Source organism: Prionailurus bengalensis, chromosome C1 (genome assembly GCF_016509475.1).
Source record: "Prionailurus bengalensis isolate Pbe53 chromosome C1, Fcat_Pben_1.1_paternal_pri, whole genome shotgun sequence".
Taxonomy (NCBI): Eukaryota; Metazoa; Chordata; class Mammalia; order Carnivora; family Felidae; genus Prionailurus; species Prionailurus bengalensis.
The window spans coordinates 32947987-32966814 of record NC_057345.1 but is presented as its reverse complement, the minus strand read 5'-3'; the positions used below and the strand labels follow the sequence as shown (position 1 = coordinate 32966814).

The 18828-nt window shown below is 35.6% G+C and overlaps 1 protein-coding gene across 4 annotated transcripts in view; it reads left to right on the top strand.

Moving 5' to 3' along the window:
• Nucleotides 1–18828, top strand: part of FOXJ3 (forkhead box J3) — a 150037-nt gene that overhangs the window by 78358 nt on the left and 52851 nt on the right. For all 4 annotated transcript variants that reach the window (XM_043574600.1, XM_043574602.1, XM_043574601.1 and 1 more), the window contains one exon: nucleotides 9929–10012. In XM_043574600.1, coding sequence (XP_043430535.1) covers nucleotides 9929–10012 — 84 coding nt within the window. The remainder of the gene's footprint in view (nucleotides 1–9928; nucleotides 10013–18828) is intronic.

Genomic DNA, 18828 nt, shown 5'->3' with positions numbered 1-18828 from the left:
CTCTTATGGGTTTGATTGCATTGCTCTAACGGTAAATGAGGAGTTTCATTTTTTCATGTGTGTATTGGCCATTCATATATCTCTTTTGGAGAAGTGTCTGTTCAGATCCTTTGGCCATTTTTTAATCAGGTTGTCTTTTGATTAGTGAGTTTTAAGTGTCCTTTATCTATTTTAGGTACAAGTCCGGTATCATATGTTTGTTGCAGGTTTCCTTCCATTGTGCAGGTGTGTTTTCACTGTCTTGATAGTGTCTATTGATAAAACACAGACTTTAAATTTTGATAAATTCAATTTTTCTTTGGTTGTTGTGCTTTTCGTGTCATATCTAAAAAGTCATTGACTAATCCCAGGTAATGAAGATTTATATTTCTTTTTTAAGAGTTATATACTTTCAGTTCTTACATTTAGGTCCCTGATCCATTTTGGGTTAATTTTTACGTATGCTGTGAAGAGGCCCGATTTCATACTTTTGCATGTGGATATCCAGTTTTCCCAGCACCATTTGTTGAAAAGACTGTTCTTTCCCCATTGTTTTATCTCAGTATTCTGTGGGAAAATCCTTTGGCTGTAAATATACAGGTTTATTTCTAGACTCTTAATTCGGATTACTATAATTTCATACTATTAAAATTAGGAGATGTGAATCTTCCAACTTTTTTCTTCGTTTTCAAGATTGTTTTGACTATTCTAGGTCAAATACATATTTATTTTAGGGTCAGCTTGTTAATTTCTACAAATAAACTGTGATTTTGATAGGAATTACATTGAATTAGAGATCAATTTGGGGTGTATTGCCATCTTAACAATATTAAATCTTCCAGTCCATGAGCACAATATATTTTTACATCCTTTATTCCTTTTAACTTGAATAAAATACTGGGTATGTATAAAAACAAGTAGAGCAGCAGTATCTATAGTCCCATGAACCTCTGGAAGTTCTGAATATTTTAACTATTTTAATAATTTTAGTGTATCTTCAAATAAGACATTTATTGGAGTTAAGCTTGGTAATCATTTATTAAATTATAACTTATGCTAGTTATTAAGCTTGGCTCTGGAGATATAAGGATGACTAAGAGATCACGGCCATTAAGACTTCTGGTCTAGGGAGGAAATCACTTATAAAGATAATTTCATACAGTATATTAGGTTAAGAGATAAAGATTTCTTGAGAGTTGTTGGCCAGTCTTCACTGTGTAAAGCTTTTTGCTACATAAAAAAGTGATTATGAATTGTGTATTAGCACAACTTTTCCTAGTTGTGATAGCTTATAGAGAAGTTAAAAATAAGTACCGTAAAGGTTCTTAAGACTTTGAATTTTGGATTGTTAGTATCAGTAATACATTTTTAATGAATTTTCAGGATTTATGAATTAATAATTACAAAAAGACTTAGAATCAGCATGCCACCTAAAATATTGAAGGAAATAAACAGCATTCATGTAAAGCAAAAGAAAAACTAAAAAAAGAAAAAAATTCTCTTTAGCTATCTGGACTCCTTTCTTGCCTTTTTTTTTTTTTTTTTTTAAACCTAGTCCTGTTTAATTTATTATTGTCTCATAGATCTGTGTGACTTTAGCACCAGAATTTGGCAATTCTGTTGAAGCCTGGGAACCCCTCTCAGAATAATACTTAAATTTAAATTAAATTTAATTTAATTTAACTTCACTTCATTTTTATTTTTTATTTTGCATGAGTTGGGGATACAGGCAGAGGGGAGAGAGACAGAATCCCAAACAGGCTCCATGCTCAGTGCGGAGTCCGACACAAGGCTCGGTCCCACAACCTTGGGATTAGGACCTGAGTCGAAATCAAGAGTCAGACTCTCAACCAACTGAGCCACCCACGCTCCCCAGAATAATATTTTACTTAAGCCAGAATAATCAGGATGCAAAAGATAAACAGTTATATTAAAATTGTTATAAAAATATTATAACAAATTCATGATTCAGTAATCTACATGCTGCTTTAGTAACAGTAAATAACAAAATTGAATGTGGCAGGATAGTAGTAGTAGTATTTTTGAGTGTGGTAGCCTATTAAATAACAAAAGTGGAAATGAATAATGAGCAGTAATGACTGACCTTTTGAGACAAAAACTATTAATGTGACAGGAATCAAATTGATTTGTCATTTGTTCCTTACATTTGTAATGGAAGGACATGCTGAATTTTCAGCATTTTCTCCTTACCCGATTTCATAATGTCCCTGAATCCTGTGCATAGACCCTTGCGGAGTTCATGAATGCCAGGTTAAAAATGCTATTTCCACTCTTTCCTCTGCCTAAAAGTGTTTTTTATTCCCTTTTCCTCCTGCCGCATCTGATGATGATCAGCCTGAGATTTAGCTCACTTGTCTCACTTAGCACTTACTGATTATTTACTTGCCTTTTATTTGCTAGTCACTATTCTGATGTATTTGGAATACATCAGGAAACTGACAAAATTCTTTGCCCCTGAGAAACTTACAGCCTTATGGGAGAATGACAGTAAACAAATACATAAATTATATAGAATTATATAGAATGTTAGATAATTATAAATGCTGTAGAAAAATATGCAGTAGGATAAAGTGGATTCAGTATGCATTGCCATTTTCAAAAGAGTAATAAGCAAGGTAAGCTGATTGAGAAAATGACTTTTAACGAGAACATGGAAGTGGTGAGAGTTAACAATACAGGTATCTTTTCCGTCTCCTTCACCACAGCTGAAGACTGACTTTTTTATTTGTATTCCTAGTGCTAATGTTGTGACTAGCACATACACAATCAGCCCTTCATGAACTCTCATTAAGAGAAAGGTTGTTCACCTTTCTTGTGTCTGTCCATAGTTTGAGAAGTTTAACCAGTTTGGGTGATTGAACATGTGTCATTTTCCCAGTGGTGGGTTAGATAATATTCAGGTTATATCTAGGCATAGCTTGCTGTTCTTGCATTTACTTTCTGATAAGCCTTACTAAATGTAGTTTGGCTGTTATCATTAATCTTTTGTCTTTTTTTGTGCAAAGTACAAATAAAATAAATGTTAAATGAAAAGATAAAAGTTTAGGATCAGCCACATTATTTAACTCTCTCAGGCACAGCTCTCTTCAGCAATCAAATGAAAGTTGTAATAGATTATTTCAAAGGTCCTTTTCAGCCCTTAAAATTTAAGATTTGCCAAATTTTTTTTGCTTGCTGTTTGATAGAAATTGTAGGAGATGAGAAAGAATATTGGAAGAGTAATTTGAAGCAATATGTGGTCAAATACTGGAGGAGGAAATATTTTATATATATTTTATTTAATCCTCAGTACTTCATCAGAGTCCATTGGACCCGGTTCAGTTTTTGAGTATCTCTTTTGAGCAGTTTTGATTCATAAAGATGGTTATTTTATGACTTACATTCTTTCTTAGAAATTTTCTAAAGAACAAATAGAAAATTTATGTATTTAAAAAAATGAATAAAACTTATTCTCTCTTGCAATTACCATGTGATTCCTTTATAAATCTAACATGTATTATGGGATTTTATTGATCTTATTTTTCCTAAATCTTGAAATGATTGCATCTCCTTATTTCATCATTGCCCATCAGTCTACAATGCCCAGACACTAAAGTAACACGAAAACAAGTTTCAGTACATAACTAAAGGGTGAAAATTTACATATATATTTTTTGACTGGTAGAATTAAATTAGAAGTCAGTAACAAAAATATATTTTAAAACCCCCAAATTAGAAACTAAATGATACATTTCTTTCTTTCTTTTTTTTTTTTTTAATGTTTATTTATTTTTTGAGAGAGACAGAGACAGAATGCGAGTGGATTAGGGGCAGAGAGAGAGAGGGAGACACAGAATCCGAAGCAGGCTCCAGGCTCTGAGCTGTCAGCACAGCCCGACGCGGGGCTCGAACTCACGAGCTGTGAGATATCATGACCTGAGCCGAAGTCGGACGCTCAACCGACTGAGCCACCCAGGCGCCCCTAAATGATACATTTCTAAAGTACCTCTGGGTCAACAACAAAAATCATAAGGGATATTAGAAAGTATTTTGAACTGTATGATAATGAGAGCAGAATATATAAAAATTTGTGACATACAGCCAATGCACGTTGAGAAAGAAGCTTAAAACTTTAAATTAGAAAAATCAGAAGGGTCTGAAATCAGTTATGTAAGCATTTACCTTAAGAAGTTAGGAAAATAAAGAGCAAATTCAACCCAAAGTAAGTGGAAGGAAACAATAAAGGTAAAATTAGAAATAAATAAAATAGAAAATGGACAAACAAAAGCAACGAAACCAGAAGCTGAAATACTTGAGGAAATAGTGATGCCAATCTTCCAGAAACTTTTAAAAAAATAGTGGATGAAGTAGCAGTTTACAGCTCCTTTCATGAGTTCAGCATCACCATGATACCAAAGTCAGGCAAAGAAAGAATAAGAAAACTACAGACCAGTATCCTTTGTGAAAATAGACTACTCAAAAATCTTTAATAAAATAGCACCGAACTAAATTTATTGATACATAAAAAGAATACATCATGATCAAGTGGGATTTGTCCCAGGAATGCGATGCAGGTTAAAATTGGAAAACTAATTGATGTAACTCACCATGTAGTAGAAGAAAACAGAAAAATCATATCATCTTAAGTGTAGAAAAGTTTTGGCACTCATTAGCAAACTAGGAATAAAAGGGAATTTCCTTAATTTGATTAAAGAAATCTATCAAAAACTTAACAATTTGCATCATATTTAATGATGAGAAACTGAATGCTTTCTCTCTGAGATTAAGAACAAAGATGTTTGTATTCACTGTTGTGCAACATTCTATTAGAGGTCCAAGCCAATGGAGTAAGGCAGGAAAAAGAAAAGACATCCATATTGAAAAATAGTAAGTGAAACTGTCTTTATTTGGAAGCAACATTATTGCATATATAGAAAATCCTAATCTATGGGAAAGCCCCTAGAACTAATAAGTGAGTTTAGCAAAGTCAGAAGATACAAGGTCAGTATAATTTCTTTATATTACTGAGGAATGACTGCAAGTTAACAGAAGCAATTCCATTTACAGTAGCAAAATAATGAAATACTTGAGGGATATATTTTAACAAAATAAATATAGACCTGTTTACTCAAAACTGTAAAACATTACCAAGAGAAATAAAAGACCTAAATAAAGGGAGAGATACAGCATGTTTGTGGAATAGAGGATTCACTGTTAGATGTCAGTCTTCCCCAAATTGATTTATAACATTAATGCAATCCCAATAAAAATCCTAGCATACTTTTCTTTCCCTCCCCTCCCCTCCCCTCCCCACCAACAAGCTTTGCAAGGAAATGCCAAGGACCTAGAATGAGCAAACAGTTTTGAAAAACAAAACAAAACATGAAGTTGTGGGACTTGCAGTGCCTGATTTCAAGACTTTCTACATAGCTACAATGATTAAGACACAGTGGTATTGGTATAAGGATAGACATGTAGATCAATGGAATAGAATAGAATTCAGAAATAGACCCATGTATATATTCAGCTGATTTTTGATAGAGGTGCCAGTGTAATTTAGTGGGAAAAGAATATAGTCTTTCCAAGAAGTGGTGCTGTATATCTGGGTGGAAGAAAAATTTATATTGATCCTTATCTCAGACTTACACAGTTAACCTTAAGTGGATGAGATACCTTAGCATAAAAATTAAGACTATTTTATAAAACATCTAGAAGAAAATGGAGGAAAATATTTGCCATGTTGGAGTAGGGAAATATATTTTTTTAAGCTAGACAAACAGCACAGACCACAAAATGAAAATTGATAATTGGGACTTGTTGAATTTAAGATTTTTGCTCCTTAGGTGATGCTGTAATGAAGAGATAACTGCAGACTGAGAGAAAATATTTATTATATATTATCTATCTATATCTATATCTTTCTATCTATATCTCTTTTGTTACTCAAAAAATATTAAAAAATTCTTGGAATACAAATAACCCAAAGTTTTATAATCCAAATAAAACATGGGCAAAAGTTTTCAACCCTTTGCAAAATGATACATGGATGGCAAGCACATGCAAAGATGCTGCCTACTATCATTATTCATTCAGGAAGCACACATAAAAATCACTGAGTTACAATGACAACTTCCACTATATTGTTTGTCCTTGAAGACTTAAAATACTAAGTGTTGGTTAGGACATAGAGCAGCTGAACTCATGCATTGCTAGTCGGTGTGGAAAATAGTTTGACAGGTTGATTCCATTTATGTGAAATTTTAGAAAAGGGTGAATAATTTATAATGGAAGCTGATCAGTGGTTGTATGGGATGGAGGTGGGGGCAAAGGAAAGGGAATTGCTTGCTGAGTCACAAAAAGGATCCTTTTGGGGTGATGGAAATGTTCTGTATCTTGATTTTGGTATTGCATGAGTGTATACATTTGTGAGAACTCCTTGAACTGTATATTTCAAATGGGTGTACTTCACTTAAAAATATATATACTCCAATGAAGTTGGTTTTAAAAATAAAATCACACAACAATAAACTGTTGTTTCCTACTTGTTGCACATGAGCCTAGAGTAGTAGGCCTTACTCTGGGAAGAAGTTAGATGAAATGTGTGTTTGTAGATAGGCTATATTTGGGCAGTTCAGTTTCTGTGAGAAATATTATTAAGGAAGAGCAAAGGTAACTGCTTTTTAAAGGTAGCTGAAAGGGACCTTTTGTGGTATGATATAGAACATAAAATTTATCATTGTAACCATGTAAGTGTATAGTTCAGTGGCATTAAGCATATTTACATTGTTGTACAACCATCGCCACCATCTATTTCCAGAACTCCTTCAATTCCCAGATTGAAACTACACCCACTAAATAGTAATTCTTCCTCTTCCCATCCCCCAGCCCATGGCAGCCACCATTCTACTTTCTGTGTCTGTGATTTTGACTATTCTTGGTACTTTATGTAAGTGGAATTACACATGTCTTTTTTTTTTTTTTAAGTTTTTTTTTTTTTCAACGTTTTATTTTATTTTTGGGACAGAGAGAGACAGAGCATGAACGGGGGAGGGGCAGAGAGAGAGGGAGACACAGAATCGGAAACAGGCTCCAGGCTCTGAGCCATCAGCCCAGAGCCCGACGCGGGGCTCGAACTCACGGACCGCGAGATCGTGACCTGGCTGAAGTCGGACGCTTAACCGACTGCGCCACCCAGGCGCCCCTACACATGTCTTTTTGTGATTTACTTCACTTAGCATGATGTCATAATGGTTCACTCATGTTATCACATATATGACAGAATTGCCTTCCTTTTAAACACTGGATAACATTCCATTGTGTGCGTGTGCGTGTGTGTGTGTGTATGTGCGTGTGTGTATACACCACATTATCTATCTGTTGATGGACATTTGGGTTGCTTTTACCTTTTAACTATTGTGAATGATACTGCTGTGAACATGAGGATATGAATATCTGTTCAAGTCCTTGTTTTTGATTCTTGTGGGCATATACCTTGAAGTGAAATTGATGGATCACATAGTAATTCTGTGTTTAATTTTTTGATAAACTGCCACTCATTTTCCAGTGACTGCACCATTTTACATTCTGTTAGTGATGCACAAAAGCTGCAGGTTGTCCACTTCCTTGCCAGCACATTTTATTTTATTTTATTTTATTTTATTTTATTTTATTTTATTTTATTTTATTTTATTTTTTATTATTTATTTATTGATTGATAATAGACATCCTAATAGGTATGAAGTGGTATCTTGTGGTTTTCATTTGTGAAGGGAAATTTTAAGGTCATTTAATCCAAACCTGTGATTTTGCAGATGAAATTCAGTCAGTAGGTTAGCAAGAGCTACCTACCTAAGGTGGACGATTTTACAATTTCTTTTGTGAATTTCAACGGTTTGTGTTTGCATTTAGGCCTTCAGGGTTTTGTGACTATATCCTAAATAGTTAGGCGTATGAACAATTTTTTTCTTTGTGATTAGCTACAGCCATCATATTTTGTGTGGAAGAATAGATACTTTTAAAAATAGTTTTATTAAAATGTTTAATAAGTCTGAAGTTTGGACAGTGAACGTTTTCCCCAGATTAACACACAAGTGTACACCATGAAAACAGCATGAAACACTGGAATTTGTCATTTCCATGAACATTAAACTATTGTTCAACAAGTGTTGGTATTTGTCTTCCTGCTTTAATTTTCAACTTCCATAACAATGGAATATGAAACTTTTTTCCTTCTTTATTTTGCAACTTGCTAGCTGAACCTACTCAAAAATTACTGTTTTCATTTTTAGTGCTTAATTTCTGTAGTGTCTACATTTTACATGGTTCTTGGCAAGTTTATATCAGGTCTGCTAGATTCATTAGCTGAAACCACAGTGACTACTTTGAAAAGATAGAGATGAATCCTCCAGTAATGGCTGGGTGATGAAATGAGTGCTAAGTTGAGGTACCTTTATAGACTAGGACCTGGGAAGACCTGGTATCATACCCTGTACTCTTAAAATTGTTGGCACTATTCAAATGCTCTTCTTCGTTTTCAAAAAATGTTTATTGAGTACTTACTATGTATTTGACATTGTACCTGGCGCAGTGGATATAGAAATGAGTTTCTACCGTTAAGGAACTCAGTCAGCCCGGAAAGGATACAGACCTATAAATAAGCTTATAATGTAAAGTGCAGTCAGTGGTCTAAATGTATAAAATGTGTGGAGATCTTACAGAGGGAGTGAGTGATGAATTTAGTAGGAGGATCAGAGGAAGGATTCCTTTAGATGGGATCTGAGCTGGGTTTTGAAAGTAGAATGTGAGTTTGTCAGTGGTACTGAGATCAGCATGTAGGGTAGGCAAAGCTGTGTGAAAGAACATGGTACGTATGCTTAAAAGACTATAAGCAGATAATTCATGTTGGACACAAAGAATGAGGATTGTTAGATGAGAGCTATATTTCCCCTCATTGTCAAATACTGCCTGAAAAAACAGCCTGAGAATGTTAATGAAGTAATAGAGGCAAAGATTAAACTTTAACACTGGATTAATTGTAAAATTATAAAACTGGGATGTGCATTGTATTTCTGTTTCTGAAATGCATATCTCCCTCCCTTCCTTTTACTTTCTCCCTCATTCCTTGCCCTCCTCCCGTGTGTGTGCGTGCGGTGTGTGTGTGTGTGTGTGTGTGTGTGTGTGTGTGTAAACAAGTTAACTGAGGGAGAAAGGAAGCAAGCCTTGGTTCTGGTCCCGGTTCTCATACCCTTGGTTGAACAAACCACTTCTCTTTTTGAGCTTTGGTTTCTTCATAATCTATACTTTTCAAATATTTTTTGAGGGAGTCCCAATTCTTGAGTGCCTGGAACACAGTAGGTGCTAAATATGTATGTTCAAATGAGTGGTCTTGAGAACTTGTATCTAAGAGAGGATAAATAATTAAAAAGCTTTAACAGAATAAGCAATAAAAGATTTATGTACAGACCATTGCTCTCCAGGATGCATTTATTATATAAAATGTGTTCAAGCAGTTTGTCTTTATATAAATGGTTTCATTTACCATTTAGATTTGTGAGGTCCTAGAGTATGGAAACTGTAGTATCTTTATATATATAAAACTCTCCCCAGACTTGAATGTCATATGCTGTTGTAATTATCATATGTGTCCAAAGAATTAGTATATATTTAAAAAGTGTGTTCATTTGTTCTTTGGCTGTGGCAGAAGTTCTTGGACTTAACTACTTCAGATTGTGATTTTTTTTTTCCTCTTTAATAATCTAGTTGTAAATGGACCTTTTTTCTCATGTAAACCTTATTTTTCTCAGTGCAAAGCTAGTATTTCTTCTCATGCTACTTTTCCACTGTTGTATCTGCAAAATATTTGCTTCTGGAGCAGAAGATTGTAAAACTCCATTTTTAACCTTATAGAGTTGCTGTGATATACTGTTAATATTTCTTTCTTTACCTTTAGGGGTCCTACTGGGCAATAGACACCAATCCGAAGGAAGATGCACTGCCTACTCGGCCAAAGAAGAGAGCACGATCTGTAGAACGGGTAAAACGCACTTTATCACAAATTGAATATGGCAGGGTTTATGTCAGCAGTACAGCTTTTTAAAGTTCATTTCCTATATAGCAACTACAACCTTAATGAAGGTAGTATTTTATTTGTATAGCATTTCTGTTTTTACAGAGCACTTTCAGACTCATTTTATTTGATCTTCATAAGTCTTCGAGTGAGGTAGGCAGTTTAGGAATTAAGTAAAAGGTTTGTTTCGTAATTATGGCATAACTCTTCCCATAGACTTGAGTCTAGGTCTCTTGAATTGTAATTTGGTATTCTTTCCTCTGTATCTCCAACACCGAGAACTGGTTTTATGTAACAGAGCTGTTCCTTTTCACTGCAGAGAATCAGTCTGATTACATTGAATTTTCCTGATGGCTTTCAAAATGGTTTTTCCTGCTTCCAACCATGGAATAATTATTTTGTGTACAAAATCTGTGCCTCTGTGTTGTTTGTAAGATCATTCTTGGGAATTTATGGTTAGAATGAATTTGCAAGAACGAAAGAGAAAAGGAGCTCTAGTTGATATCCTAGGATACTTATTGTAACATACTTTTAGTCAGCACTTTGGCTGTCATCAGACATTAACTTTACCTTTCAGCTTTCCTCATTCTGTATTTCCATCTCAGCTAAAACACATACAGACCCCATTCTACCCTACTATTCTTTGACTCATTTCAGATGTTAACTGCATTGTGAAACCTTTCCTCAATTCGTTGTGTTCTTGTAGAACTTTTACAAAGTTGTTTTATAGAATTTCTCATACTTGGTAGAAATTATTTGTCTCTATATTTGTCTCCTTCCCTGGACTGTGATCCCTTAAGAGCAGAGAAAATATATTTGTATCTCCAGTGTTAGTATTTTTCACAGCTTATAATAAGTATCAGTAAGTGTTTTCAGAATAAATCAGGGCAAAGGGAATAAGATAAGATAAAGCAAACTGGGTAATTGTTTGGTCAGATAAATTTGTTTTATGCCCCTTCCTGGTAGAGAGATAAAACTTTTCAATCTTAAAGATAAGGACCTTAATTAAGCTGAGGGTTTAAGTTGGGATCAGGCGAGCTCATGAAGTATAGGTGCAGTGGGATTTAGTGAGGCAGATTTATGGAGCCAGCAGAAGGAATTCGATACTCCAGTTACCAAGCTATATGGAATTAGAGGTGAACTCTTAGGCCCACTTTTTGGTTTTGTACATACCAAAGTTTAAGAAATTAAAGTTTCATATTGGTGGGATGGTCTTCTGTTAACAGTTTTAAGATTGAGATGCTGATGAACTATGCATGTAATGATTTGAGAGGGAACCAACCTCAGTTCCTGCCCTCCCACTTCCGCCTTTTAGAAGAGACTTAGCACATGGACTTTAATTGTGTGAGAACGTGGAGCACAAAATTTTTAGCATCTTTTGCCAGAATGTGAAGGAAGGAGAGAGGTATCCACATTGTTAACCCAGAGCATCAGCAGGGATGCATATCTTGGAGGGTTGAGGAATTGTGGTCTTCTCAGCCATTTGTTCTTTTTCTGCAGTGCCTGGAACTTGAATTATTTTTGGAAATTTGAATTGATAGTTGGGTTGACAACTGTGCATTTCTTTTGGGTATCAGCTTTAAATTTTATTCTTGTTTCATAGTTCTTAGAGCAATCACTCTATTTCTGAGAGTCCTTTTTTTTTTTTTTTTTTTCCCTGAAGACCATATTGTCTAGTTTACAGTGGAAGTTTATAGAAATAAAGGATTCAGATTACAGAAGTATGTTTTACATACAAAGCATGTGTTCTTGAATTTTGGACATATTTTCTGTTGTTTATCTTTTTATTTTCATTTTAAGCTAAAATGTGTGTAAACACTTCAACAACTTATTTTTGTAGTATAGTCCCATAAAATATCCAGTACCAGAGCCTTTTGGCTAGTACTGTTGATAATTATTTTGGCCTGAGCTGTGTATTGGTTGCTACCATAAGAGAGAAACTATATAGAAAATTCTAGCTGTAAGCAGAGTACATATAATCAGGGAGACAGATGTTGTTTAACAAATTCTCTAAACGATAATCTTTCAAAACAAAATTTATTGCTTTGACAAGCTGGTTATGTCTATATTTTTCAATTAGAGGTTTTCTTGGGAGTAGAGGGGTAGTAATATTTTTATTAGAACAGAGTTTGTATTTTAAATGACCGTTGGGTCTTATCTAAGGAAATGTGTAAGACAGTCAAATAGTGATGGTTCTGAATGTGATTTTCATGTATTTAAAGTTTTCTCAAAAACTAAACATGACCCATAAGTTGAAACTTTTAAAAGATTTTATTTATTTTTATTTTTTTAAGTAATCTCTGCACCTAGTATGGGGCTCAAAGTCAGCATTCCAAGATCAAGAGTCACATGCTCTACCAACTGAGCCAGTTGGACGCCTCTAAACTTTTAAAAGATTTAAAAATGTAGATGGCAAGTATGTTGACATCCCTCAAAGATTCTTATTAAATTTCTGAAATTTGTTATTTTTTTCCATGTGTAAACATCAGAATTCTATGTGAAAAATCAAAATGTTTCACACGTTTTTGAAGAGAGATGAGCTTGTAGTGGAACAGAATTGGCTTTCTAAACTGCTGAAGAGAAAGGATTTTTAAAAATGCAAGTAACAGTGTCTTTATGTCCTAAATGAAAAATGAAGCATGATCATTATTTCCAGCCTAATATTCTTAACTCAGTTCTCTGGACCACCTCCCTGTCCCTTCTATTTACTTGAACAGAAGCCCATGTTCTGGCCTCATCATTACAGTGTCCCTTTCTTCTTTTCTTAATTCTTGAGTATAAATGTCTCTCATTTTCCTTTTTCTTATTTCTTTCATTTTCTTACCACTTTTATCATAAAATGGACCTGTAGACCTTAAAAATATATTGAATAAAATTTAGCATGGTGAAATGAATGGGCTCCTTTACTAGGAGTCCTTTGTTTTACAATTTACTTGTTCTTGTGACTTTTGGCAAATTGTTAGACATTTTTTGAGCTTCAGTATCCTCAGTTATAAAGTAAGAAGATAGAAGTCTTGACAGCTGCTATGAACTGAATGTTTGTGTTCCTCCAAAATTCATATGTTTGGGGCGCCTGGGTGGCTCAGTCGTTTAAGTGTCTGACTTCAGCTCAGGTCATGATCTCGCAGTTCGTGAGTTCGAGCCCTGCATCGGGCTCTGTGCTGACAGCTTGGAGCCTGGAGCCTGCTGCAGATTCTGTGTCTCCCTCTCTCTCTCTGCCCCTTCCCCGCTCTGTCTCTCAAAAATGAATAAACGTTAAAAAAAAATAAAAAAAAAAACAACAAAACCCCCCCAAAATTCATATGTTTGAAACCCTGCCCAATTCCAGTGTGATGGTATTTGGAGGTGGGCTCTTTGGGAGGTAATTAGGTCAAAAGGATGAAGCCGTCATGAATGGGATTAGTGCCTTTACATGAATAGGCCAAAGAGCTAGCCAGCTGTCTGTACCATGTGGGAATACCCATGAGAATACCTGGAAGAGGGCTCTCACCAGAACCTGACCATGCTGGCACCATGATCTTGGGCTCCCTGCCTCTAAAACTGTGAGAAATAACATTTCATTTGTTGATAAGCCATCCAGCTTATGATTTGTTGTAGAAATCTGTGTGCTAAGACAACATTGTAATAATAATAGATAATTGTATTGAGTTTATGTGCCAGATGCTTTAAAGAATTTTATGTATATTAACTCCTGTAATTTTTATAGTAACTCCAAATTATGAAACGGATAGGTATAGATGTTGAGTAAGTTGTCAAAGGGTACTAAGACCACTGGGTACCAAGACCAGGATTATGAACCCAGGTAGTCTGCCTTTAGAGTCTGTGCTGTTTACAACTGTCCTGTCCAGCCACTAGTATGTACTATGCCGTAGACCACATTACTGAATCAAATTTCTTCTTATGTGTGCATATCTTGCAAGCTAATGGTCCTTGATTTTAAAAGAGAACCCTAACATTTAACATACATGTATAATATATATACATACATAGACACATAATTAGGGACATGAATATGATTATAAATGACAGAACAAGTACTAGTTAATCTGTTACACCAAGCAAGGATAACTAAAGTAGCACAATATGGATAATACTGCCCTGGGAAGGCCTTTGGGAAGAGGAGTGAAGCTTGGCGTGGAATTTTTTTGCCTAGAAATAGTTGTTCCACTTGGAGAAAACTGTGCATGATTGACTGGCAGGTAGGAAGTGCAGGTGGCATAATTGAGAACCCTTTTAACAATAGTGAAGAATTTAGGGCATGGACATTTAGATAAGGAGTAGAAAGCCTGAAGCCTTGGGATCAAGGAAGTTATTTTGATTTGATAGCCTGTAGTGTTGAGAAAGGAATCAAACAGTTAATAAAGATACTTGCTCTTTATAAAAATACTCCTTGCAAAAGGAATATGCTGTAGCAGAGAAAATTAATTTTCCCTCTACCCTTCTAGGTTCTTGGCTGAGACCCCCCTGTAGTAAAAAGGCAGATGAGTACAAGAAAAACAAATTTAATTACACATGTGTATATGGAAGTCCCACAAAGATATCAGGCTCAAAGGCATTTGAGGCTTATATACCACCCTGAGCTAAGGAAAGGAGTGTGGTCTGGGGTTTCAGAGAGGAAGAAGGCAATTCACAGAAAGGGGAGAGAAGAGCAGATGTTTGGTAAATGTTTTCCCAGCTGTGCAGAAAAGTCAGATATAAAAAGTTATCTCTGGTAAAAACTTCCTGGTACAGATCCCTTTCTCATTTCTTTTGGGCAGTGAAGGAGAAAGTAATTTTTCCTGAATCTACTGGGTCCTGTTTGCCTTCAGCTCAAAAATCACATGCCGGAGTGGGGCATGTTCTGGGATGGCTTGTTCTGAATCCCCTCAATGGATGGAGTTGCCATTGTGAAATGGCAATGGCCTGGGCTAGGGATACATATATGAATAAGAAAGTTCTCTAGAAAATTAGCATAGTATCAGGTTTCTTAATACGTACTCATAATTTTGTGAAATGCTGTCAGTTTACCAGGTTAATTTGACAGATCTTTGTTCTCTAGATACTGTGTGTCAGGCATTATGCTAAAATGTACAGTATACCAAGAATAATGAGACCTGATAAGACCTAGAATTCTAGCACAAAGACAAAGTAGTGTACAGAAAGTATTTTAAGAAGGATATGACACATTATTGTATACAAAGGAAGGAGAAATTATGTTTTACCATAATATCTGGGGCACCTTCATATGGGTTCTGTGGTTTGGCTTTCACGTATAGGTAAGCAGGGCAACATAGAACAGCATTCACTGAGCACACAATTACTGAGTGTTGAGTGCCTGCTCTGAGCAGGCACTGTTTTAGGTGCTGGGGAAGCCTCAATTAACAAAACAGACATTCTCTGCTCTCCTGAAGTTTATATTCTGTTGAGGTGGGGTGTGGATAGAGAGGCATGAGATACAAGGGCATGATCAAAGGTAGGATAATAGGGGTGGAATAGTGTCAGGATTTGGGAGAGAACATAGTAGGTCATATTATCTGGATGAGTTTTTCCTCTTTTACCTTAATTTGCATTATACATGCCATCCGTTGAGAGAGTGAGTGTACACCTTTTGTAAGCGTAGAGCTAAATGTTGGGGGAATAGTGGTAGTACGCAAGACAGATTCTCCTTACGAAGCTCTTAAGCAGGAAAGCTAAGCTGTTAATTCATAATATGGCTTGTTGTCTTAGCATAATTAATAGTTCCCTGATCATTCTCAGAATAGCATTTGGATGATAAATTAAGTACTCTAAAGAGAAGGGTTTTGAGAACTTTGCGGCCATATAGCAGAGAGCTGATGTTTCAGTGAGGCCTGTTAAATGAGCAGAAATAAGGCAGATGAGGGTGGTTGGCAATGTGAGAGTGAGGGGAAATCACATGTGTAAGCCTAGTCGTTAAAACAAGTGCCCAAAGTTTTGAGGAACTGACTAGTTAGTATGGCTGGAACATAAGAGTCCAAGAAGGACAGTAATTTCTAACTTTCATTTTTTTCTGTCCTATTAGTTTCTGTTCTTACGTTGATTAATAAATACATTTCTCTTTGACCTTTTGCATTTATTTTCCTTTTTAATTTGGCTTTGCTTGTTCAGTTCAGCCAAAGGATATATTACTGAAAAGTGACCTGTCCTGGAAGCTGCTTAGGGTAGAAAAAAAGCAAGATTAGCTGGATATTATCTACAGAGTTTTGTTTGAAGACTGCAAAGCAGTGAACTATTCCAAGGGAACCAAATATTAAGGAATAGAAAAGGGAACTCCAGTTTTAGGCAGTTTTTTGTTAAAAAAAAAAATGCTTTGAGAGAATGAGTACTCCAGATTAGTATGGTAAATTATTTCCTTTATCATATTGATAATCACAGAAACATATTCTCTGTTCATGCTTTGATTGCCCTCCCCTTCCCCAAACTAAATCATGTGTCTTAGTTATTTTGTAGTTATTCTTATACGGAATCTGTTAGGCTAAAGCAGTGGTTCTCTGTGTGTAAGGCCCATTCAGGGGGCCCACAAGGTGAAAACTGTTCATAATACTGAGATGTTCTTTGCCTTTTTTACTCATAATTTTTCAGAGGTTTCATGACCTGTGTGTGATTTTACCATAGATTGAAGGCAGAGGCAGATATGAGAATCCAGTGGTCTTCTATTAAGTAGAGCATTAAAGCAGTTTGTTTAAAAATTTAAAATCCATTCTTCTCACTATGTTTTTGTTTAGAGACCATATTTTTCATACAGAACTATGTTAGCATGCAATGTAAATGAATTAATAAGTTTTGTCTCAGTTTAAATTTCTAGTAGGTAAATATCAATAGATATAACTCACATGAATAAGAGCTCTTTGGGAGCCTCAGTAACTTTAAATAGTTGCAAAGGGGTCCTGAGATAAAATTTGAGGAATATTGTATTAAAGGAAGATTTCCTGTCTCTTCCAGGAGACATTCCTTTTGAGAAAAGATCTTTGTCATGATTTAAGTTCTACTGCAAGTAGACAAGGAATTGAGTGCAGGTAGCTTGAGGGGTGATACTAGGAAAGTAGGGCAATTATCAAGTCAGTTACCACTGTGAGCACTTAAGAGCACAGTCCAACTGGGAAACGTTGGGAGGTGGTTTAGAATTGTGGACAACAAGCTAAGATATCTGTCCATCAGCTCTTCCCCCATTGAGTGATGATGCCACTGGGGACATGACCTTTTCTGCACTTCTGGCCTGCCCTGCACAAAGCCAAAGCATGCTCCCCAGTTAGGAAAAAAAATGCTTAGGTGGAGAGGTAGAGGTGTTTGTAGTAAGCAGGGTAGAGAGGAACACGGGGGAATGTGGTTGGGTTCTGACAGTGTTTACTATGTGTCTTTACTTCTTTTCTACTAGTGGAGTGTATGTGTGTGTTTTCAGGTCTGTGTGCACCTTTGTTTGTTTGTTTGTTTCACAGGCTCTTGCATGTTCATAGCCTTTGACTTAAAATATTGATTGAATCCAATCCAGGAAGTCCTTTAAAAAATCTTTTGTCTCCAAGGTGTGTATGGGCACAATTGTTAAATTGGTAGATTGAAGGTACATCTTTTGGAGTAGATTTCTTGTAATTGAAAGTGACTTTTCCTGGTCACTGGTTAGTATTTGCCTAAGTGCCTCATTCAGGGTTTTAAAATAAGTGGACAAAATTTAGTACTGTTAGAGAAGTTGTTGAAATGGTTGTATGTAACTGCTGCTTATGGATAGTGAAGTGTTTTTGTTTTATGCTTGGCACAAGTAAGGTGCTTTGAAAGAATTGTAAGTAGGAAATAATACCCCTGTTAGCAATGTAAAATTTCTGAACATTCAAAGCTGGGAAGGAGGATGGGGTACTGCTGGTGGTAGGAAATAGAAATTCTAAATACAAAAACAAGAAAAAAACAACGTTTAGACTGTGTTATGTTTTAGCTTCATGTAATTATTCAAAGTTCTTTTGTTTAAGAATATAGTAAAATTATGAGCACAATCAAGTCATGTTACAGAGTCATGAGGTGTCACTTTTATTAAGTACAAGATTTGGGGGGAAATAGAATTTAACCAGGAAGTTAGGAGATCTAGTTTTAAAATTAATTGTACTATAACTTAAATATTTAATTTTCTGGTCATGGTTTCTTTAAATATAAGTGGATTGTCAGCTGTGTAGGCCCAGGAAATCCCTCAAGTGCAAAGGCTCTGAGGGAGAAACATACCTGGCACCTTGAGAAACAGCAAGGAGGTCACTGTGGCCATGTGTGAGGAGGGAAGAGTAGTAGGACCTGACATCAGAGAAGTAGTAAATGGTGGGAGCAGGAAAAAGATGGTGTAGCGCCTTGTGTGCCTTTATAAAGACTTTGGGTTTACTTTGAGGGAGGTGTGGAAAGCCATTGAATGGAAGGCTATAAGCAAAGTAGTGAAATAATGTGACTTACATTTTCATAGGAACACTGTAGCTGCTGTGTGGAGTGTAAGTTGTAAGAGAACAGCACTAGAAGCAGGCAAATCAGGAGGAAATTGCTGTGGATAGTTTTGCTTAAATCTTCTACGCACTGTTGTGGAAATTATTTGAAGGAGTAAAGGCCAGATAGAAGTATATAAACTCACTGCCTTAAGCGTGTTGGACTCTGCAAAGAAACACCTACTCTGCGATTAGCCAGCTTTTATTGGAACAAAGATGGGGGCATAACACATTACTTTTTCTTGAAGTTGTGTGTTAACAGTTCAAAGGTGATTACAGGTTTAATCGGGGAGATAACTGAAAGATAGATGGATAAATAGAAAAGAGGACATTCTT